We start from the raw sequence: 23783 nt of genomic DNA, 5'->3' as shown, positions 1-23783 counted from the left end.
GATAATATGATTGTTATTGGTTAGGTTTACAAAATTATTAATTGTCAGAAAAACCTAAAAGTTCAATAATAAATTAATTAAATTAAAGTTTGAATACTAATTTTGGTTAAAATGTGATTTCCAAAATTTTATATTGAGAGTATAACTATAAAATTGATTACCAAATTTTGATTTTTTTTTTTTAGTTTTTCTTTTTACACCTTCTTTTACATAATTTTTTATAACATGAAAATAAATCACCTTACACAGTAAATCGTTGTCACTGTTCATAATTATAAATTTTAAAATAAAGAAAAAAAATATTTTAAAATAAAAAGATTTTTTTTTAAAAGTAAATACATAGTGATATAATATACAAAAGTCTCTTGAACTTTCTTATAAACTGTGTAAAATATTTAAAATAAAATAATGTCTTATTCAGCTTTTGTTCAAGACAGAATACTCTTTTGTCAAAGTAAATAATATTTCTTTTCAATTTAGAGGATTTAATGTCTGCTCACCATTGATTATAAGATTGTTGTTTATTAGGTATATAAAAACGATTAATTGTTGGAAAAACTTAAAAGTTCAATAGTAAATTAATTAAGTTAAAATTTAAATAATAATATTGGTTAAATTGTGATTCATGAGCAAAATTACAAATTGAGAGTATAGTTATAAAATTGATTACCAATTTTCTTTACACCCTCTTTTAGATGTTTTTCTATGACATGCATATATTTTTTTTTTACATGAACCACCTTACCTACTAAATCATCATCAAAATTCATAATTATAAAATTATTATACATTTTATAATCTATAATATTTTAAAAAAAAATAGATTTTGAATTACGGAATGTATTATGAATTCTATAATCCATAAATATTTTATGAATTTTTCAGAATATTTTTTTTAAAGAACTCATTATGGATTATTCAATTTCAAAATTTTTCAATCCAAAAATAAGTTTTGGATCACTCATTTTAAAATGAAAAGCATCAATAGAATAAAGATTTTTTTTTTTATATTTTAAGAAATATGAGAATGCAGAAAAAAACAATATTTGTTTTGCTTGCTTGGAACTAAGAAAATTAGATGGACATGAAAGCCCAAAAAAATATCAAGGGTGGTGGTGGGTTCCGATTTTCAAACATGCAACACATTATCATGTTTTTAGGCTTGTTCTTCTTGCACCCTTTAACTTCTAACCATACTGCTTCATTTTTAAAATGATATTTTACCTTTTTTAGAAGTGACTTCAGGATTATTGTTATGGAAATCTTTCATAAAAGGTTTTCTGGAATTTTCAGAACATAGTTTCTTTAATAGGATTTGGAACATGCTTTCCAGAACACATAAAATACCTTCTATAATAAGCTCTTTAGAGCATGTTTTGTGTTATAAAATAAGTTCTCCAAAAAAGATTTTTCAAAATAAAATTCTCTAAACATATATGATAACTTCTAGAATGAAATTTTTAAAACGAATTTTTTCTCTTCATTTTCTTCTTCTTCAAGAGTTTATTAGAAAAAAAAAGGTACAACGATTAAGATGACGACAATAATAATAACACCGATAAAAATAACAAAGTACAATAATAAGATCAATTTTTTTCTATTAATAAGGAGTTACAGTTAGTAATAATGGAGTGTTTTTTTGAATTACTACAACACACATTACTTTGCGTTGTTGGTTTCATCAACAACAAATTAACAATAGTATTCATATCTTAACTGAATTATGTTTCTATTTTCCAAAGAAAAAACTTCTATTTTCCAAATCAGATGTAGCGTTAAATCAATCATGATTTTAGTTACTAACAGAAATACAAACTCGTAAACAGTTTTCATCTATAAAGAGTTGACCTCAATCAAATATTTTTATCCTCTTTCGCTGTTTCTCTCATACATGATTTTATCGCTAAAAATAATTAGTAGCAAATTTTATATTATAAAGAATTTTTCTTTCAGTGAGGTGGAAAAATGATACACAAACTCGTAGATATCATTGTGTTGGCCTGGGTCTGTAGTTTCATCGTATATCATTGATAGTTTTCCATTGCCTGTTTCTTCCTGCACCTCCATATATTCTTTTTTTCACCTCCATACATTTTCATATTTATAAAAATATCTCTCTGTAATATTTTGGATTACATAATTCGGAAGTCTTTTTTTAAATTCACAATTAACTTCCGGATTACATAATCTGAAAGTATTTTTTCAGATGCATGATTAGTTTCCGAATTATATAATCTGGAAGTTTTTTTTAGCTTCCGGATTACATAATTTGGAAGTCTTTTTTTTTTTAATTAAAGTTTTAGTGTTAGGCATCACTATGCAACTTGACATCTTAGCTAAGCTGACACCTCAAGTAACAACAATCATCTGTCATCACATGAAAAAAAAAATATTATTAAAAAAAAAGAAAAAAGAAAGAAAATACAAAAATATGGGGGGACTAGACCAAAACCCATATGTTAACACAAAAGATACATAGGTAGATTATACCTATTCATAAAGAATTCTAAGAACAGACTAGCTAGGAGTCTATTATACCAATGAAATGATTCTCTATGAATAAATCCTAAATTAGCCAACTTATCAGCACATGCATTCCCTTCACGAAAAATATGAGTTACCCTAAACCTGATTGTCCACAAAAATTAAGACAAGTATTCCATCGATTCTGAAGCATCCACGGAACATTAGTCCTAGCCGTAAACGCAGAACAAACCAAGGCAGAATCACATTCAAGCCAGACATTAGTAAGTCCCATTTTTTGAGCTTCCTCCATAGCATGTATAACTCCATAAAACTCAGCAACCAAAGCAGTTTGAACTTCAAGAAACGCTGAAAAAGCACCAATAAATTCTCCCATACTCCCACGAAAAATACCTCCACAAGTAGCAAGACCAGGATACCCCCTAGCAGCCCCATCAGTATTAATTTTGACCCAGCCTGGTGAAGGAAATTTCCATCTAATAGGAAGAGGACGAAGAACTTTACCACTACGAGTCTTAATACCGAAAAACTTAATCACGTTGAAGTCCAACATATCATTCTTCATTGAAGCTTTAGACGAATTTCCCACTAGACAAGTTAAATCTTTAATTATCGAAATAGCCTTAGAAACCCCAATCTTATCCTGAAATCTAACATAATTCCTCATACGCCATATCATTCATATAGAAAAGGTTATCACCGCAAGCTTAATCAATTTAACCAAAGGACTACCATCACTCTTAATAAAAGAAAGTAGATAATCCTTATTAGAGAAATGAGAAGTAAGAAAAATTTATCGTACCCAACTCCAAATATGCAATGCGTTAGAACATTCAAAAAATAGATTTTGAATAGATTCCTCTTGCTTTTCACAAAGCGAACACATAGAACATATATGCAAACCCTTATTCTAAATATGTTGATCAGTAGGAAGTCGCCCATGAAAAAATTTCTAGAGTACTAGAGTTTTGGAAGGCGGAATAGATGAAGACCAAATGAATTTACCCCAACCACCTGGAACTCCTGGTTCCAAGAAAAAAGTCCTAGCCGATTTAAGAGTGAAACGATCAGACTCATTTAGAATCCAATTAGGAATATCCTGTTCCTCTCTAATCATGATATGATTAAAAAAATGAGGCATCTGCTGTAAAGAGAATGGAATATTCCAATCACAACCTGTCCAAAATTGAGAGACTGTATCCGGAATGCTAACACCATCAGATAACCCTGCAATATTTGCTAAAGAAGTAGTAGAGCACCATTTATCATTCCAGAAATTAATAAAAGAACCTGTACCAACAGTCCAAGAAGTATAGTCAAGTATGGTAGAATAAAATTGCTTAATTCCAGGCCAGAGAGAGGAAGATCTATAAACCGTTCTAAATTCATATTTTGATTTAAGAACCCTAGCTTTCAAGAGTAAAGACCAAGGTTTGTCGCTATAAGCAAAGTTCCAAGCAAGCTTAAGAAGATATGCATTATTTTCATGATGAAGATTAATAATATTCAAGCCTCCATCCTCAAGAGGTGAACAAATTTACCCCCAATTAACGGTAGCAATACCTTTTTTCAAAATATCACCAGTTCAAATAAAATTCCGACACCACTGCTCAACTTGCTTAATAAGTGAAACAGGCCACTTATACATATTAAAACTATAAGCTAGAGATCCAGTAATCACTGTATTGACCAGCTGAATTCGACCCATCATGCTAAGAGATTTACCTTTCCAAGATGCTAGCTTCAATTTAACTTTATCAGCCAAAGGTTGAAGAAACCGACACTTTGGAGCACCAACAAAGATAGGCACTCCTAAATAATTGAAAAGCAAACAACCATGATTACAAGAAAGAATATTTTGAATTTTGGTGACAAATCTTGGAGAATTATCCATGGTGAAGAAACTACTTTTAGAGTTATTAATATATTGACCAGAAAAATCACCATATGTTTTAAGAAAAGAACTCAAATTTCTAAGAGACTTAATATCCCCCCTACAAAAAATAAATATGTCACCAACATACAAAATATGAGAGGGAGTGAGATAACCTTGCGGACTGACCATATTTAAAATCTTCTTATCATTCACAAGCTTAGAGAGACCTGTACTAAGAACTTCCTCTGCAAGACAGAAAAGTAAAGGAGACAATGGATCACCTTGTCTTACCCCTCGACTGCAAGGAAAAAAAACCCACCAAACTACCACTTATTCTTATAGAAAACATAGCTGAACGGAGAATTGTACTAATCCAACCGACAAATGAGGGGTGAAAACCAAAGCGTTTTAAAACTAATAATAAGAACTTCCAACTCAGAGTGTCAAAAGCTTTATGAATATCAACTTTGTAAGCCACATTACCTCCTTTAACCTTTTTAGAAAGCATGTTAATAGCTTCAGAAGCAATACCAATGCAATCCTGAATCTGTCTACCCTGCACAAATCCATATTGATTAGAAGAAATGATTCTAGTAGCCACAAGTGCAAGCCTATCCGCCAGTATCTTAGAAATAATCTTAAACTTTGTGTTGCTTTTGGCTTGGATCTGCACTTTCCGCTCTTTCTTCCATTCTCGCACGCCAACTCCTTCACGGGTCATTTAATTCTCGCGCAGGTTTTTCCTGCACGGATAAAGCTTTCGCGGAGATATTTGTTGGGTGGTCGAAGGGGGAGAGGGTTCTAGATTGGCGTGGCTCTGGTTCGTCAGAATTGGGTTTTTGGTTTGCTTTCAAAGTCAAATTGCCTCACTTCATCAGCGGAATAGCTGAAGGTGCGGCACGACGGAGCTACAGGACGACGACGCGGTGCGGTGCTAGAGTCCGGTGCGGCGGCGTGGGCAGCGGGCGGTTTTCGTTTGTGCGACGGCGCCTGGGCGACGGATCGCGGTGGTTGCTGGGCTGGTGCGCGGCGTCTGCAGGTCTGGTGAAGAGGGTGGCTCTTGTGGCGGTGGAGTGGTTGGCTCGCGCGGTGCTCCGTGTTCTTGTGGAAGTTCTTGGTGACAACTTATTAGCCTTCTAAAATGACGGAGGGTTTTGCGGGTTTTCTCATACCATGGCCTTGTTTGATGGATCGGGAAGTATGTCCTAATAAAAAAAAATATTATATCCGGTCAAAGGAAGACTTTTGCTCAGGCTTTGGAAAATACATGTGACATTCCTTTGTCCCAGCTACCTACTCCTTGTATTACGGGTGACATGATTGCTGTTCGGATTGATGAGGCAGATTACTTGGCTGGTCTTGAGGATTGCAAAACCCATCTCCATGGTCGGCTTATTCTATCTAAGGGGGATAAACCTCTTACACACCTGGATTTAACTAAAAAGTTGCAGCCGGCGTGGAAAGCTCTTGGACCATGGAAAGCAATTCCTCTTGGAAAGGGTTTCTATGAGTTTGAGTTCGCTTATATAGAAGACATGCAATGGGCCCTCGGGATGGGTTCGCTGAAGTTATCTCCTGGTTTATTGAGATTGTTTGCCTGGACAAAAGACTTTGTCCCAGGTACCATGAAGAGTACCAAAGCTCAGACATGGGTTAGAATCTACCAATTGCCTTTGGAGTATTGGAAACCAAAGACAATATATTCCATTGTTAGAGGCCTTGGTGCTCCTTTGTCTTTGAATGAGCATACTATGAGAAAGAATAGGGGTATGTTTGCTAGAGTGTTGGTGGATATTGATCTACTGTCCCCTCTCTCCGATCAACTTTTGGTTGAACGTCCAGACTTTGCTTTTGTAGCTGGTGTGGAATATGAATGGCTCCCTCCATTACTCTCATTGTAAGATGATTGGGCACGAGCTTGCTCAGTGTCGGGCGATCCATGACCAGGGTCGTGTTCTTGGGCCTCAACATAAACCTTCTCAGAAGGCATCTTCTGATTAACGGGACCAAGGGAGGACCGTGATTCCTAAACAACGTAAAGAATATAGAAAAAAAGATCCAGAGACAAAACTCGTGGAAGGCCTTATTGATAAGTTGAAAGTTGACGAAACAGGTGGAGGGGAGGATTATTTTGCAGATATGCCTCCTCTTGAGGATGCTTCAGATCATGATAGGTCCTCACCCAAGCAGGGGTTGTCCACTCCCACTTTGGATTCACTTGCTGTTATGCAAGCTAAGGACTCAGAGTCAAATTCAACAACTTTTATTGATGATCATCATGTGGAGGTATGTGTTCCTGTGATTGTACCATCTCCGTTGCGTACTACCTCTCCTCGGAAGGTTAAATCACATGCGGATACTAATGCACCAGTTCCTAATGTGGAGGTCTCTGCTATTGTGACTGTACCATCTCAATCGCCTCATACCTCCCCTCGGAAGGCTACATATCTTGGGGATGTTAAAGCAATATCGTTGGTCCTTCAAAATCACTTTTCTTCTCTTGATGGTTTGGAAACTACAGATGTGGGAGGTGATTCTCATATTGGAGCGTCAACTATTCTGCCTACCATTGTTGGAATTAATTCTGATCATATTGAAAATCAGGTTGTTTCAAAATTTTGGGCTGACTCTAATGACATGGAGGAGGATGACAGTGATAATGGGGAGGAAACAGTTCGCACTAAAAGAAAATCAGGGAGACCACCTAAGGGGACTGGTAAATCCAGGAAAACTGCTAAGGCAGTTCTCTCTACAACGTTACAATGAAGGTCTCTTCATTTTTTTGGAATGTCAGAGGATTGGGAAACCACAAAACTGTGGAGATGTAGCTTAGTTTACTTAACCTACATAAACCTCTCCTGGTTTTTCTTGCTGAACCCAGTACACTAATGCTTTCGACGTCCTTTTCAAATCTGTTAATATGCATTTGGTGGCTACGTCTCCTATTGTTAATAAAGTTGCTAAGCTTTGGTGTTTGTCGGTTCCTAATCTTGTCCAAAATTTATTGGTTAATGATCAATTTATCTCTGTAACTTGTTGTCTGCAGGATACAAGTTTTAGCTTTGCATGTGTTTATGGTGCTAACACATACTTGTCTAGACGATTTTTATGGAGGGATCTTAGTTTCTTCACAGGGCCTTGGTGTATTCTGGGAGATTTTAATGTTGTGCTCTCGACGGATGACTGTAAAGGGGGGGTGGCTCCTAATCAGGTTTCTTGTAATGAATTCCTGGACTGGATTAATACTAATGATCTTTCTTGTATGCCTTTTACTGGATCTTATTATACTTGGTGTAACGGAAGGAGAGGGTTGCATAGAATTCACAGAAGACTGGATAGGGCTTTATGTAATGGAGTGTGTCTGGATGAATGGGAATCTTGTACTTATCAGGTTCTTGTTAAAAATTGTTCTGATCATTCCCCTATTCTTGCTAGTCTTGCCAGTAATTCTTTGCGGAAGGTTAGTAATTTTCGTTTCTTTTCGATGTGGCTTCAGGATACTTCGTGTCTAAAGCTTATTCATGATTCTTGGGCTAATCAGGTTGTTGGTTGTCCTATGTTTTTCTTGCAACATAAGTTAAAAAGGTTGAAACTTGAGCTCCGAGACTGGAATAAAAATTCTTTTGGTAATGTTCATAATGGAGTTCTTCTTAAGCAGGGCATCCTTCTTGGTATTCAAAAAAGCTTAGAGATTGCTAGTTTGTCTGATAGTGATGGACTTCTCTGTCAAGAAAAGATTGCTAAGGAGGAGCTTGATCATGCTCTTCACTGTCAATATTTGTTTTGGAAAGAAAGGGCTAGGATGTTATGGTTCAAGGATGGTGATCGAAATACTGCTTTTTCCATGCGGTGGTCAAAAGGAGAAATAATTCTAGTGGGATTCATCGTTTACGGATTGATAATGAGGTTACGGAGGATCCTAAAATCATTGAGGATCATATTTTGGATTTTTATAAAAATCTTTATGCTGAGTCTATTTCTAATGTTCTGGATACTGATACTATGGAAGATTTTATTGGTACTTATATTCCTACGATGGTTTCCTCTGAGGAGAATATGATGTTGATTAAATGTCCAAATTTTTCTGAAATTAAAAATGCTGTTTTTAATCTTAACGATAATAGTGCTCCTGGTCTTGATGGTTTTGGTGGTGTTTTCTATCATTCTTGCTGGGAAATTATTGGGACAGATGTTTGCAATGCTGTTCAACAGTTTTTAAACAAAACTGGGTTCTCCCTGGAATGAACAGTAATGTGGTATCTCTTATTCCAAAGGTTCAGGGTGCTGATTCCATTAAAGATTACAGGCCAATTGCTGTTGGAAGTCTCTTTTAAATGCATGTATGGATTACATAATCCATAAGCTATTTTATGGGGGTGACACAAGAAGGTTAAAAATGTATTTTCATGTTGTGTATGGGGGTGCCAGAAGAACCTTTGGAGGTGCAGGAAGAAACAGTCTTTTCCATTTGAGGGCAATTTAACTTTCTTGATATCATCGACAAAGGGATGTTGATGGGCTCCTTCCACTGTACCCACCCGAGGTATTAGGTCGATGATTGTTTCTGTTCATAGAGTAGTTTTCATATTATGTAATCCGGAAACTCATTTGAAAAAATACTTTTGGATTACATAATCCATAAGCTAAATAAGACTTCCGAATTATGTAATCCGGAAAGTAATCATGCATCTGAAAAAATGTTTTTGGATTATGTAATCCATAAGCTAATTACAAATTTGAAAAATGACTTCCGGATTACGTAATCTGAAATATTATAGAAGAACATTTTTGAAAATTCGAAAATTTATGGAGGTGAGAGAAGAATGTATTGAGGTGTAGGAAGAAACAGTCTAGGTCAAGACTCAGCCTTTTGACCATTGGGTTCAAGAGATCGAATCATGACTAAGGGGAAGTGAATTACGTGTGGCGACACCTACTTTGCGAAGGTATTCCGATTAGGGATGATAATGCAGGCAGTCCCCTATAAAAAAATATGAAGTAAATTAACTATTTTAGTCCGTTGATTTGCTTAGGTTTGTCATGCATACACCACTCACTCATTATTGCAATGTAACTTTTAATTTGTTTTATTTTTAAAGATTGAATTTAATGTACTAAAAAAATAAAGTTTCATTTTAATCATCTAAAGGGGTTAATATTAAGAGTGATACTAGATTTAGTTTTAAGTAAACTCTTATATTTAAAATTTGTTAGAAATTTGTTAGTAAAATTAATAATATAAAGAAAATATTTCAATAAGATACTTAGTTAAACAATTAGTCATCTTAATTAAAATATTTTGTAACAAAACTTTGATAAGATACTCTAATACATTTATAAGGAAAATAAATGTAATTTTCTTTTAATTACTTTTAATCAAGTTTTCAAACACCCTCGAACTTGAATTCATATTTTTATCTTAATTGAATGAATTGCAACAATAAAATTTTATTTTTATTTTTCAACAATAGAAATATGTTTTTTATAATTAATGATTTTTTTAAAAATATTTCTTATGCGGACTATCTTGCAAATTCACAAATTACCTCTTATACAGGACCGACCAGTACATACTCTTTACGCAAAGTGAACCTTTGCCAGAGATAAATTCACATTATCACCCCTAATCTGATGAATAATTGAATTAATCCTTCTATTAGTTTGATTATGTTAATCTGCTTCTTTAAGTGGTAACTGAGCCAAATTCTTAAAATGTGCTCGGTTATCATTTATAGGTTCATCTCGACCACAAATTCTATGAGGATGTCAATCATGTATAATACATTAATGCATTGTCAATGGAGACAAGCTAACTTTTGTGAAAAGTGTTCCTATATTTCACACTTAACATATTAAAAAAAAAGTACATTGGATTAGGTAAAATATCATAAAAACATAGAATAGCATAGTGAGACTATTTGTATATAAGTTTAATTTATAGAGAAAATCATGAGTATAAAATATCTTTATTCATTACAAGGATTTCGTAGGAATCTTCTGAGAACCTCTCTAATTTAGAGTTGTGGACAAAATATACATTATATTTTTCTATGCATGCTAGGTACTAATTTTTTATTTGACATTTATACTTTCTAATTTTGAGTTTCTTTTCATTTTGTTTTTGTCATTTTTTCTTGGAATTTACTGAATTTAAGGTGTTTTCCTCCTTGATAGCAAAATATATAAATTAAAAAAAGACAAAAAGTATATTGTAACATTTGGGTGAGTCTTGGCTATGATGGAAAGCAAAAAAAAATAACTATTTGATTGTAATTTGTTGGAAATAAGTATTTATTTATTTTTAAATAAATTAATGAAGGTCTTCACTCATTTTTATTAATAAAATAATTTTTTATTATTATTGATATTGATGGTAAAATAGTATGATTTTAAGATAATTGTTGTTACTTGATGTGTAATACTTGAAATATAAATAGTATAATTGATATTTTAAATTTTATAATCTGTCTAACATAAAAGCTATTATAAAAAAAATTATTTTGTTTTTAACATTTAAGAATGAAGTTTTAATAATATGATTTTTTTTTCTTAATTCATATGATTATGTCCAAATTTCCCCTTCATACTATCCTTATATTATCCTTATATTTTGTTGATATGGATAAACTTTAGTGTATCCGGAAATAATCATATTTTTTTTATTCAGGTTTCAGACACAAACAAATAACGGTAAAATCATTTGAAAAAAAATATAATTTTAGTTGGTTATTTCTAAAAGCATTTTATAAAACTATTGTTTAAATTAGATAAGAGCAAAACTGATTTAAACGTTATGAGAAGAATCGATTTAAAAAAATTAATTAGAAACCGATTTAAAAACAAAGTGCTTCTTTTTCATAAAATTGTTACTTAAATGGGTTATAAATTATTTTAAAAACTCCAAAACTAATCCATTTTAAACAGATATTTTTTCTAGTATAGTATCTAAGCACAAATCACTAAAATAATACTAAACTAATAAACACCACTCACGTTTCTTCAATACAAATTTATATGGAGTTTATTAAATAAGATATTTCTTATTATTCCCTGTTCATTTTATTTTATTTTTCCCAAAACAGTATCCTTGATTGGAAATAATCGTGAATGAATTGACTAACTATGCAATAATTTTTTTTCCTAAGTAAGGTAATCCTTAATTATTATTAATTACAATTGTTTTTTGTGATAGTGATGTTTTGTACTACGAAACCGTGTACTCAAAAGCATTTAATATTTTCAAAAGTTAGGCTAATTTAACTGTTGCATCTCTTCACTTTTAATAAAATATGCACATCAAATGCAGTACACTTAAAGTATATATTAGATTAAAATACCTGAAATTGAATTTTAAACATGTAAATTTTCCAGTGACCAATGAAAAACAGTGCAGTTATTTGACTCGTACATTCTAGATGGATGCACCATGACAAAGCAGAGAACTTGGAAGTTTAATATTCGTCAATGGCTAATTAATTATCTTGTAGTTTATCTCTTAATTGTTGATTGAGAATTAATCTACATTGATTTTGCACGTCAAAAAGAGAGAAATAGAAGGAAAAAAGAGGATCATGAATGATGTAATTTTTTTTTTATCAAAAACTATATTGTACAAATAATTAATGATGAGTGTTGTAACCAATTTGAAGTCGATAAGCATTTGAATGAATTTTTAGTGGTCTTCCTTCAAGTTTTAGTGATTCATCCTTTTAGGAATGAGAGTTACGACGCTCAAGTCAATAAAAACATAAAATATAATGAGTATAATATAAAATAGAAGTTGTGAGTACTCATTGTGTTGTTTATTAGATGATAGTTTTTGTAGAGCATAATCTAGTATATATAGCCTAAATTATAACCTCTCCACTTCTAGTCATGATTCTGTCTTAATTGAGTCATTAAGGATGATTAAATTTAATTGATTGTGATTCATTAACTTGTGTTCCTTCATAATGTTAGATAAACAAATCGAAAAAACGATTCATAAATGACTAAACATCGGACCTAACCTAATAAGAAAGACACGTTTATTTTTAAAGTTGGTCATTTTAGTATAATTAAGATACATTATATCATATTTTTATACCAATAATTAAGTAATGTTATTTAATGGTAAATTGGTTACTTTAAAAATAATTATTCTAAAACCTATACATTTATAAGATGATTTTTAATTGGTTGTGAATATAAAAAATATTTGTGCTAATAAAACGTAAAATTAAACTTCATAATAATTATTTAGAAATTATACTTGCAATAAATTATAAACAATAAGTTTATGATGTGTAAATATTCATGTCTACAATGTATTAAAAATATTTTATTATGTAGTCTCGGATTATATTTTACTATTAAGTACTTAAAGTCAATCCTGTACTTGACTGTTAATTATTATTGTAGAAGATATTGATTAAATCATACACACACATATGTATTAAATCATACAACTATATTAATATTAGAATATCAATAATTTTATTATTAGTACATATTTTTATGTATTTTATAATAATAATAATATGAATTTGAAGAACATATATTTATTTGAGATTTTATGTCATCTACATATATATGACCAAAAATATAATATATACTCCTGAAATGCAAACTTTATTTTATAATATATTAAATTAGATTTAAATTTCATTTTTTAAGATAGTACATGTATTAAATATTTATCATAATATATTTGTTAGAAATATCATATCATTAATACTACCGAGTCTTATTTATTATTATTATTATTTTATTAAATAATAATTAATTTTAAAAAATAATTAATTATTATATTAAATAAATTAAATAATATTTTATAAACTAAAATAATTATTAATATTAAAAAATATTTTTTATTACTAAAAAATAGTTTCTAAATTGATATTTGATTAACTATCAAAATTTTAACTAATTAATTTGATATAATTTAAAAATTTATTAATAAAAAAAATTATTTTAAAAACTAATAATGTTTTTAAAATTTAAAAATAATATCTAATTAATCACTAATTGTTTTTTATTTTTAAAATTAATTTTTATTTAATAATTTTCTAGTAATATATTTTCACGATAGAATTGATATGAGTAGTGTAGAAATTTCACTCTATATAAAAATATGATAAAAAATATAATATTAAACTCTAAAAGAATAATTATCTTTTTTACAAAATACTATCTTTATAACAAGATGATGAAACAAAGGACTTGATTTAACGAGCCAAAATTAATTGAAAGTATTATTGAATTGTTTGCTTTCATCATGTTAAATTCAACAACAGCGTCTTCCTCGCACCTTCTTACCACTAACTATAGCTAGTATGATTGGATTTCACATATTACACATTTTTTTTTCTTTTATGACAGCTCACATTGTACGAATATTATAATTTTTTTACGACATTACACGTAACCCATTTTTCTTAATTGTATGCTAAGAGATTTCTAATGATTATTGTAACACCCCATAATTTACATATAACTATTACAATACCGGTTCTACATAATTCTATACAAGCTTACAGTTTTTCAAAATATTCCTAATACATGATTAGGATTTATAGAAATACAAATATTTACATATTCACAGCTCAAAATAAAACTCTGTAACCTCTAAGGTTCTCCTGCACCTGTATGGTCATCTGCTCGGGTACATAGTACAGTCATCGCAGTTCAAACACAGTAAGAAAAGCAAGGGTAAGCGACTAAAAATAGAATTTTATAATATACACACTTAAATCCAAAGAGAAAACCAAATTACATGATCAATTTATCAAATTATTCAATTTTCTTCAAATCTCAACAATAAACAATCACATAGATCTCACATGGATCTACACATCCAGAATATTCAACAAACAACGTCTTCCGGAAGACCCATATTAAGTAAGTCCTACCAGAGACTAACACCTGATCCAAAGATTACCAGCGAATCCAACAGAAAGGATCAGGGTAAGTTCAATACAACCCAAGCCGTGCATCTCATATGTCACGGTGTGCATGAACTCCCCCATCAGCTTCTCACCACCTGATATCTTAGTCAATGTGACTTAGATCATCAGTGAAGCTCGGAGATCTCTGTTACCACATAGGCATCAATACTTAATACACAACAAACATCAGTCCATACATTATCCCGACATCAATATTTAATACACAACTAACATCAGTTCATACATTATCCCAAATGTATGAATTCAATTCCATACCATTTCGTCATACAATATAATTCAAAAAGTGATCCAAAATATTCAAAAGTCTATTTGACATAAAAAAAAAAATACACTTTAATACTAAATCATCAAAACCGAATATTTCCACAAATTTAAATAATATATAAACAAACAACCCAATATATATAAACACACAACATCCCTGCAAGAAAAATTGAATATTGGGACCACGTCCCTTCCGCATTCAGATCTTCTATCCTAGGGTGCTATTAAAAATTAAATTTAGCTTCCCTTACCTCAATTGCTTGCTTTCCAAGCAACTTTTAGAATTTTATTCCCCACCGTTTGGATAAGCTTCAAGATTTACAGGCCTAATGCAAATTATCCAAACAGAACAAAAATTCAGTATATAATAGAATAAGTTGAGAGGATTAAACTTTTCAACTGACCCCACCAAGATTGATGACTAAATCCTAAGGAAAAACAGAGAACAAAGGATATTTAGAGTAAAAATGAACTTACTCTGTTTGAAAATCTGATCGGGTAGAAATGTTCCTTAACTCCTCTGCTACAGCGTGGTATGATCAGATTCTAAAATAGATGAAGAATTGGGAGAAAAATTAAGAGAGAGAAGATAATTGGAGAGAGAGAAAAAGAAAAAAAATGGTACTGTGGTGTGAAGAAGAATGTTTCTGTTCCTTTTAAAAAAAGCACGCTGTTACAATTATTGGCATGTGAAAGATTTAATTGATTAGAAAGTTGAAATTGTATTACATATAAAACTTACTTTAAGACCTGAAAATAAGTCAAAAAAATATATAACTCATAATAAGAAAAGGTTGACTCTCTAAAAGGATGTAATAATTAATTTGTGGAATTATATGTAAAAATCTGTCTAAAAAATTCAGACTAAAAACAGAGAAATATATTATAAAAACTTTATAATTTTTTATAATATATTATTATATTATAGTATTCACTACAAGAAAATCATGAAATAAAAATTAATTTTAGAAAAAAAAATAATTAGTTATGATAGTAACTAAATTAGATATCATTAAAAAAAAATTGTTTCTAAATTAGTTTTTATTATTGTTAAATGATTTCTAAATTGGTATCTAATTAACTATCAAGATTTTAACGACCAATTGTAACAAAAACCTTAGTTGCTAATTATATATCAATTAGAAACCATTTAATAATAATAAAAATTAATTTATAATTTTTTTTAATCTTTATAATAATATTTAATTTAGTCACTATAACAATTAATTATTTTTTTTTCTAAACTTAGTTTTTATTTCATAATTTTTTTTTTAGTGATTATTGACAAATATTCGTGTACCATTTGAAGAAAAAATTTCTTATTCCTAAGGGTACATAAATCATTGAACCACTACTTGTGGAACTTTAAAGATAACAAGATTAAGGAAAAGGATTTTTTTCACACCCTTAAAAAAGGAAGTTATTAATATATATAGGTTGAAAAATAGTGAAAAAGTACTATATATGGGGCCTTCCTTAGTAGGTTTGATTCTTTCTTTGAAGAACTATGGCTCCCATTTTTTTTGAAGATGGCAAGAAACACGTTCTGTTCTATTAGGGCACAATAAGCCAATTTAGGTATCCAAGTCAAAAGAGGGGAATGTGTTTTGTAGTTCAATTAATGGTGGAAGATCTATGCAAGCATAAGCATGATCACTAAATTGTCTTCAAAGTTGACAAGAACGTGCAAATACAATCTTATAGCTCTCAACGTTCATGTTCATGTATGAGTTATCATGAACATTGTCTTGTCCTTGTTAAGTTTCTCAACATGTTTTATGTTTGTTCTACACTTCCAAGGACAACCAATGAACTTTTGGTGTGTGTCTCATCTTAGCTTATAGTTAAGTGAGACTATTCATGGTTTTAGATTTATTTTTTTGTGTAAATATGTTGCACACTAAATACTAGTAATTAAGTATATGGTTATACCATGATAAGAAAAATCAGTAAATATTTATAACATGTATGGTAAACATTTTTGACAACTTAATTTGTAATTTTTTTCGTATGTGTAGTTTAGAATTTGTGTATTGGTAGATATTTTGTCAACCTAACACTACAAGACAATCACTAAATAGAAACCAATTTTAGAGACAAAAAATAATTAATTACTATAGTGACTAAATTAGATACCATTTTAGAAACTAAAAAAATTATTGTTTTTTAAATTAGTTTATAATATTGTTGAATAGTTTCTAAATTGGTATCTAATTAACAACCAAGAGTTTTGCTACCAAATTTAGAATCTAAATAATGGGTAGTTAAAACATTGGTAGCTAATTAGATACCAATTTATAAACCATTTATCAATATTATAAACTAATTTAGAAACTAATAATTTTTTTAGTCTCTAAAATAGTTTCTAATTTAATCACTATAGTAACTAATTATTTTTTGTCTATAAAATTGATTTTTATTTAATGATTTTTTTAATGTAATTACACACGCTCAATATTGATAGATATTTAAATGGTATTATTTTTAATTATTTATTTAAAAATAATAAAACTATAATTTTTTTTTAATTTAATAAAAATGTGAATAGACGTACACAAGCACATTTATTTTCGCTGGTATTATAAAAAAGTGATAATGTATATTTCCGTATTTGTTAGAAGGTTATAACAAATACTATGTAATTATTTTTATTCTATTAAACTCAATTTACATGTGTTGGAGATCCCACATCGACTAAAAATTAGAACATTTCATTGTATATAACTAGATGTAAATCTCGTTCCATAAGTCGATTTTATGAAATTAAATTAGACTTAAAGTTTACTTTGTAATAACATGATGAACTGATTAATGTTAATAAGAATAAACTTAAACTTGGATTACGATTTTGAAAAAAAATTTAAAGTATAAAAGTTTTGGCAATTAGACAACGCGTTCATAAGCTGTAACCTTTTAATTTGAACACTCCATGTCTTAAAATCCCACTTTTAAGTACTTTTTTAGAATTAATTAAAATATATAATAAACTAAAAGTACTTATAGGTCAGGATTCTGACGTGATTTAGCCTGTACGAAGCACGTTTGAGTCAACTAAAAGAAACGTGTTTCCTTTTCCCACACAAAGCAGAAAATGTGATTCTTTTAATATAGCACATGCATTTCAAAATTCTACTTATTTTTTAAGTTTTCTTTGTGATATGCATTCATAATTAAATTATAAAAAATATACCTAGACATCCATCGCATTAACTTCACATATAAATAAATTATTATTTTATTATAGTATAATATTTTATTTTAAAAAATAATTCTATGTAGTTATTCCTTTATTAAACTTTATTAAAAAAATATTAAATACATATTCTTAAACATTTTAATTTGAAAATATCAATTAGCTTTTTTATATATATAATATAGTAAACGCGGCATATGCAATAATATTATTTGAAAAGTTAAAATTTAAATCGATAAATTTTGTCTTTTAATTACTATTTTAATTTCAAATTTGTTGAAAAAAAATCCGACTCAATTACTGTATTTAAAATATTGTGTTTTGAAGTTCAAATTTCTTTATTTATAAAAAAAAAATTTCAAAATATTAAAAGAATAAAAATATTTAAATTATTTTTAATATTAGAACTATTGACACCCGAACAGTTATTAAATATAAAAATTATTTATATTTAAATTTAATAATGATTTTCTGGAAAATCAGGTCATGTATGTAGCACGTGATTTGAAAATAGATTCGCAAAGAAACGCGTTTAAGGCCGAGAGACACATGTGAGAGCTCACTGAAACTCAGCACTCGCACGTGCCTTGTTTTTGTTTTATTATCACTCTTTCTAATTTTAGCAGTGTGAAAGTGACAAACGAATATTTCGTATTTCTTTTATTTAATTTAAAATTTACTTTTCATCCCTCAATTTCAAAGTTTCAAACTAATTTGATGTGCTGGAACTTGTTGGCATTACTTTATTACTTGTTGGAATTGTCTTGTTAAATTCATTTTTCATTTTTATAGTTTTTTTTATTATAAAAGCACTATAAAATAAAGTGATGATTTTTAAACTTTTTTTCCAAATATTTAATTTATCTAAGGAAACTACATCTACACGATACAATCCATTAACTTTAAAAAAAATAATGATTAATCTTATAACTAATTTTATGTTTTGTTATCTAAGTATATTGACTTTTTTTATCGGTTGTTTTTTAATTAGTGCTCATCGTACAATCAAAATTTATATATTTTAAAATATTTCAATACTAATTTTCAATTAGAAAATTACGAATTAAAAATATAATTAGTATAAATGTTAATCCTGGTATATGTCTTATCTCGGTCGAACAGTAAAAAAAACACAAGAAAATCTTATAAATATACATATATAATAATTAAGATAAATATATGTTATTATTATAATATTTATTATATTATCAAATACTTTTTATTTTTTTATAAAAACTTTTATGTTAGACATCAATGTGCAACTTGATATTTCAGCTAGTCTGACACCTCAAACAATAATAATCATTTGTCATCACATGAAAAAATATTATTAAAAAAAAGAAAGAAAATACAAAAATATGGGATACTATACCAAAATTCATATGTATACAAAAACGATACATAAGTAGACTATACATATTCATAAAGAATTTTAAGAACATACTAGATGAAAGCTTATTATACCAATGAAATGGTTCTTTGTAAATAAATCCTAAATTAGTCAACTTATCAACACATGCATTTCCTTCACAACCCTAAGTTAGCCAACTTGTCAGCATATGATTTTCCTTCACGAAAAATATGAGTAACACAAAACCTGATTTTTCCACAGCAATTAAGACAAGTATTTTATCGATTATGAAGCATTCACGAAACATTAGTCATAACAGTAAACGCAATACAAACCAAAACAGAATCAGACATTAGTAAGCACCATCTTTTGAGCTTCCTCCATAACATGTATAACTTCATAAAACTCAGCAAGCATAGTAGTTTGAAGTTCAAGAAACACAGAGAAAGCACCAATAAACTCTCTCATACTCACACGGAAAATACTTCCACAAGTAGCAAGACCAGGATACCCTAGCGGTCCCATCAGTGTTAAATTTTGCCCAATTTAGTAAAGGAAACTCTCATCTAACAGGAAGATGACAAAGAACTTTACTACTACGAGTATTAATACCAAAAAATTTAATCACGTTGAAATCTAATATATCATTTTTCATTGAAGTTGACAAATTTCTCACTAGACAATAACTTAGAATGTCAAATGCTTTATGAATATCAATTTTATAAGCCATTATCAAATACTTATTTAAACATTAAATAATCTTCCAAACTTTTTTGGAATCGAACACGCGAAGTCTTATTTTGAAGAAGAGTAATTGAGACCGAAGTGAATTATTTTCTCCCTTACAAAAGCATAAACTATTTATGATGACATTCTTATTGAAATTATTTTTTAGCTTCTATTTTCTAACATTCTTTTAATGCTGTTGAATAATGCAACATTTTTATTTGTGTTTCAATGTCGACAATTTGTCTCATCCAATTGTAAGATCGTTCAAAAGATTTTTCTATAGTGACAACACATATCAAATGTGTATCTTTATAATAATTTTCACATTGAATATATTTTAACCTTACAATATATTTGTTATATAAATTATTATAAACTTTGAACCTAAGCTTGAGACAAATGTTAACCATGCTATTTATTTATTTGTGTTAGTTATTATCACTATCATTAATTTAAAATTTCGAATATAGGTTTTTTTTATCACTGTATCAAGGTGGGAAATTAGGAGTCACACTGAATAAATTATTTTTTATTTAAATTTATAAATAATCGATTTTTCTTTTTTTGTGATAGTGTTGTAGATGTGGCAAATTTAAGATAAAATGTTTGATTTTATAATTGATGTAGAGTCATAGTTGATCAAGGACAACAAATCCTACAATGAAGATCGTTTTCAAATGAAAATTATTTTCATCAAAATAGAAGAGGTTTTTTTTTTCTTAAGGAGCACATATTAAAAGTGTTAGGAATATTAACCTTGATATCTTGATACTAAAAAATTACTAAGAAAAAAAATCGTTATAATCCCATATTTTAATAATAGAGACAATGTTATGGACCACATCCTCTTACTTTTCCATGTTTCTTGAGGAGATTTTTCTTGTTGATTTTTTTTTTTAATTTCTTTTAGATAGGATCAATATTAGAGCTATCGAAGGAGACTTAGTCATCACCTTGACAATGAAACAAACATTTTTTAAATAATTTGTTTTTCTCTATTTCAACATATGCAATGGTATAAATGTTTGGTTTCTAAATTAGTTAAATGGTTTTTAAATTGATATCTAATTAGTAACTAAAGTTTTTGCTACTAAATTTAGAATCTAAATAATTGGTAGTTAAAACTTTGGTCGTTAATTAAATAGCAATTTAGAAACTATTTTACAATAATAGAAACTAATTCAAAAACCAATTTTTTTTAGTTTCTAAAATGGTCTCTAGTTTAGTTACTATTACAACTAATTATTTTGTTCTCTTAAAATTAGTTTATATTTGATGATTTTGATTTTCTTGTAATGATGATGTTTATTGGCTAACCACAACCAACACATATTATTAAAAAAAAGAAACACACACACCAGTAACCAAAACAAGAATATAAACTCCCTCATCAGCATTTCCAAAAAAGAACAAAAAACTTTTTTTATACGTTAAAATTAATTCGTAAAGGTCCTTTTAAATTATTTTTTAAAAATAATTTTTACTTATATTAAAATAACTTTTAATTTGTGAAGAAGTTTATTTCCATTTTTGTGTTTATTAAGGGAAGTTTACCCTCATTGGTTATGAGTTTTTCTATTAAAGGAACATGTTTTGCCCTTTGCTTATCATTAACAAGCAATTAACTTATCAAAAGTGAAACTCGTATTCTTAATCATCACACCAATAAACATTTTTTTATTGTATTTTAGTTGCTAGGTAGCATGTTGAGGCTAGGTATTCTACTTGGTGGTTGTCTTGCATCTCTATGTTGTGTAGTGTTCCCTATTGATTGACAAAAAAAAATTAGATCATGGAAACCAAATAAGGAATCCAAAGCCAAAATTGGTGAAGATTTACTATTTTGACAAGGAAGTGAACAATCACAAAACATAGTGTTTATCTTGATGATTATATATAGTTGATAGTAGAAACTAAAAAAAAAAATTAAAATTCAAAATAGCACTGTAAATGAAGATTCTTCGAAGAACAATTTTCTTTCTCTTAAACTTCAAAGATTACATGGAATAAAACACCATCTACTATTTCTATGATGATGTTTTGCTTAGGTGTTACAACAAGTTGGAGATCTTGGTCACCAAGGTGAATAAATCTCCTAACAGTTCATTTTTCATACGAACCAATCACATTCTTTTCCTCATGCATGGAATTAAATTAGCTTAAGATTTTTTATTTACTTCTAATTGATTCCTTCAACTTCTCCTTAGGAGACAATCATTGGAACATTTTCTGAATGTTTATACTATATGTTATATATTGAATTAAAATTTATATGATTCTCCTTCAAGTCCAAAGAGGCTCCCATAGTGAGTTTGGGCTAGTGTTCTCCTCAAAGAAGTTCATGCCACTTTGATAGCCACCACTGTGAGGAGGAGTTGAAATGAAATCGTCCACTGATTGTTGTGGTGATTCCTCTGGACTCTGTGCCATCTCCATGCAAATTAGAGCCACAAGATTGGCTTGCTGAAGTTGCATGGTGACAAGCTCAGCTTGTGACTTTGCCAATTGTGCTTGAAGTTCATTCACTTGCTTCTGGAGCTGGCAAATTGCTCCTGCACAACCATAAACAGGGTCTCTTATTCTTGAACTAGCCTCATAAACCATGCTGGTCACTGCATCAGCCCTCTGAGACTCTGGAAGTTCCTGAAAAGTATATGCAACAAAAACTTCAGATGATAAAATGAAAAAGCTTTTCTACCCTTGACAAATACATCAGAAAAAAGCATATATTGGTTCTAGAATTAGGTATTTGTTGATTGCTTCTAGATCTCAATATTTTTTAAAGGCAAAGATTTGGAATACAGAAGATTGTTAAATAAATATCACTGCTTTGAGACCCCACTTCTAGGTATTTGCTAAAGTTAGGTGGTTGAAAATGCATTTGTTATGGCATTATAACACTATGCTCATTGACCTTAGAAAAAACAATTAAAGTCAGGAGCTTGACATGATTAGTCTCTAGTACAGTTTACTTTTCCAGTTTCTCTGCTGAATTAGGGAATCATTTTTATAAAGATCAAACATGTTTTCTTCTTATAAAGCAGTTTCTGTTTTGAATCTATAAAGAAATCTGTTTACACATCATGTGTAGAAATATGTTATATGTTTGTTATCTCTATTTCACAAATAAAAAAAATGAAAAAAGACAGATTTTTTCTGAAGGTATCAGTAACCCAATTGTTGATTTGTGTGTGTACAGAGGATGCTTTGTCGGGTGGAGAGTTTCCCAACACCTTTCATCGTGGACCTTAGGAAAATCTTGTCGGAACTCTATGATCTGCTTAATTTCGTGGAAATTAATAATGCATGAAGAAGCTAATCAACATGTACTGCAATATCTTACACACAATCAAGATCGAAACTTGACTTCAGACAGCACAAACAAACAAACATCTTGAAAAAACGTTTTTTGATTTTAATATAAGGATTAAACAAGTAAGATTTTAAAGGGTGATAATTGTTGGTGTTGGTGATGGTTTTTTTAAGCAGTACCTGTAGGAACTTGATGATGTTGCTGGCACCAAAGACACGGTGAGCAATGGTGAACTTGGCAGGTTCAGTGGGAGGAAAATAAGGTGCCAGAACACATTTCTCAGCACATCTTCTCCTCAAAATCTTGCATGCAGCACAAGGGGTCATCACAACTGTGGGAGGTGGTGGTGAGGAAGAAGAGGAAGTGGGGGAGTGAGAAAGTGGGGCAGAGGAAGCAGGGGTGTATGTGTCACTGCTCTCCATCTTAGTTTCTCAACTTGTTTGTTCCTTTGTGTGTGTTTGTTCTCTGCTTATGTTGTTGTGTGTGTTGTGTTTTAGGGACAGAAAGAAAGAAAGAAAGAAGAGAATTGGTTTGTGACTTGGTGGGGTTTGTTATTGGAGGCTGAATCCAAATCCTTTTTATAAAGAAAAGGAGAAGCATGAGATGGAAAAAGTGATGTCACAGTT

The 23783-nt window shown here is 29.8% G+C and overlaps 2 protein-coding genes and 1 long non-coding RNA gene across 3 annotated transcripts; 1 reads left to right on the top strand and 2 right to left on the bottom strand.

Annotated features, from left to right (window-relative positions):
* Window positions 1-5676: 5676 nt before the first annotated feature.
* Window positions 5677-6261, top strand: LOC137823051 (uncharacterized). The gene has a single exon (XM_068628165.1). It carries the CDS (start codon window positions 5677-5679, stop codon window positions 6259-6261), a length of 585 nt encoding a protein of 194 aa, XP_068484266.1.
* Window positions 6262-13820: 7559 nt separating this feature from the next.
* LOC137829941 (uncharacterized) lies at window positions 13821-15186 on the bottom strand. The gene is made up of 3 exons (XR_011084114.1): window positions 15049-15186; window positions 14823-14897; window positions 13821-13995 (listed from the first exon to the last, which is right to left on the bottom strand). It is a non-coding gene; the product is annotated as an uncharacterized lncRNA (long non-coding RNA).
* Window positions 15187-21801: 6615 nt separating this feature from the next.
* Window positions 21802-23721, bottom strand: LOC137829828 (LOB domain-containing protein 1-like). The gene is made up of 2 exons (XM_068636787.1): window positions 23337-23721; window positions 21802-22487 (listed from the first exon to the last, which is right to left on the bottom strand). Exons 1-2 carry the CDS (start codon window positions 23577-23579, stop codon window positions 22128-22130), a joined length of 603 nt encoding a protein of 200 aa, XP_068492888.1. The 5' UTR covers window positions 23580-23721; the 3' UTR covers window positions 21802-22127.
* Between the last annotated feature and the right edge of the window lie 62 nt (window positions 23722-23783).

The sequence above is a fragment of the Phaseolus vulgaris genome, chromosome 11 (assembly GCF_000499845.2).
Source record: "Phaseolus vulgaris cultivar G19833 chromosome 11, P. vulgaris v2.0, whole genome shotgun sequence".
NCBI lineage: Eukaryota > Viridiplantae > Streptophyta > Magnoliopsida > Fabales > Fabaceae > Phaseolus > Phaseolus vulgaris.
The sequence above is the reverse complement of the archived record's forward strand: the minus strand, read 5'-3'. Positions and strand labels throughout refer to the sequence as shown.

What these genes read in the sequence shown, in the direction of transcription:
- LOC137823051 (XM_068628165.1), top strand. Translation starts at nt 5,677, where the DNA reads ATGATTGCTGTTCGGATTGATGAGGCAGATTACTTGGCTGGTCTTGAG.
- LOC137829828 (XM_068636787.1), bottom strand. Translation starts at nt 23,579, where the DNA reads ATGGAGAGCAGTGACACATACACCCCTGCTTCCTCTGCCCCACTTTCT. An exon ending in ACATCATCAAGTTCCTACAG is followed by an intron (nt 22,488 to 23,336) that starts GTACTGCTTAAA and finishes TATACTTTTCAG; the next exon opens with GAACTTCCAGAGTCTCAGAG.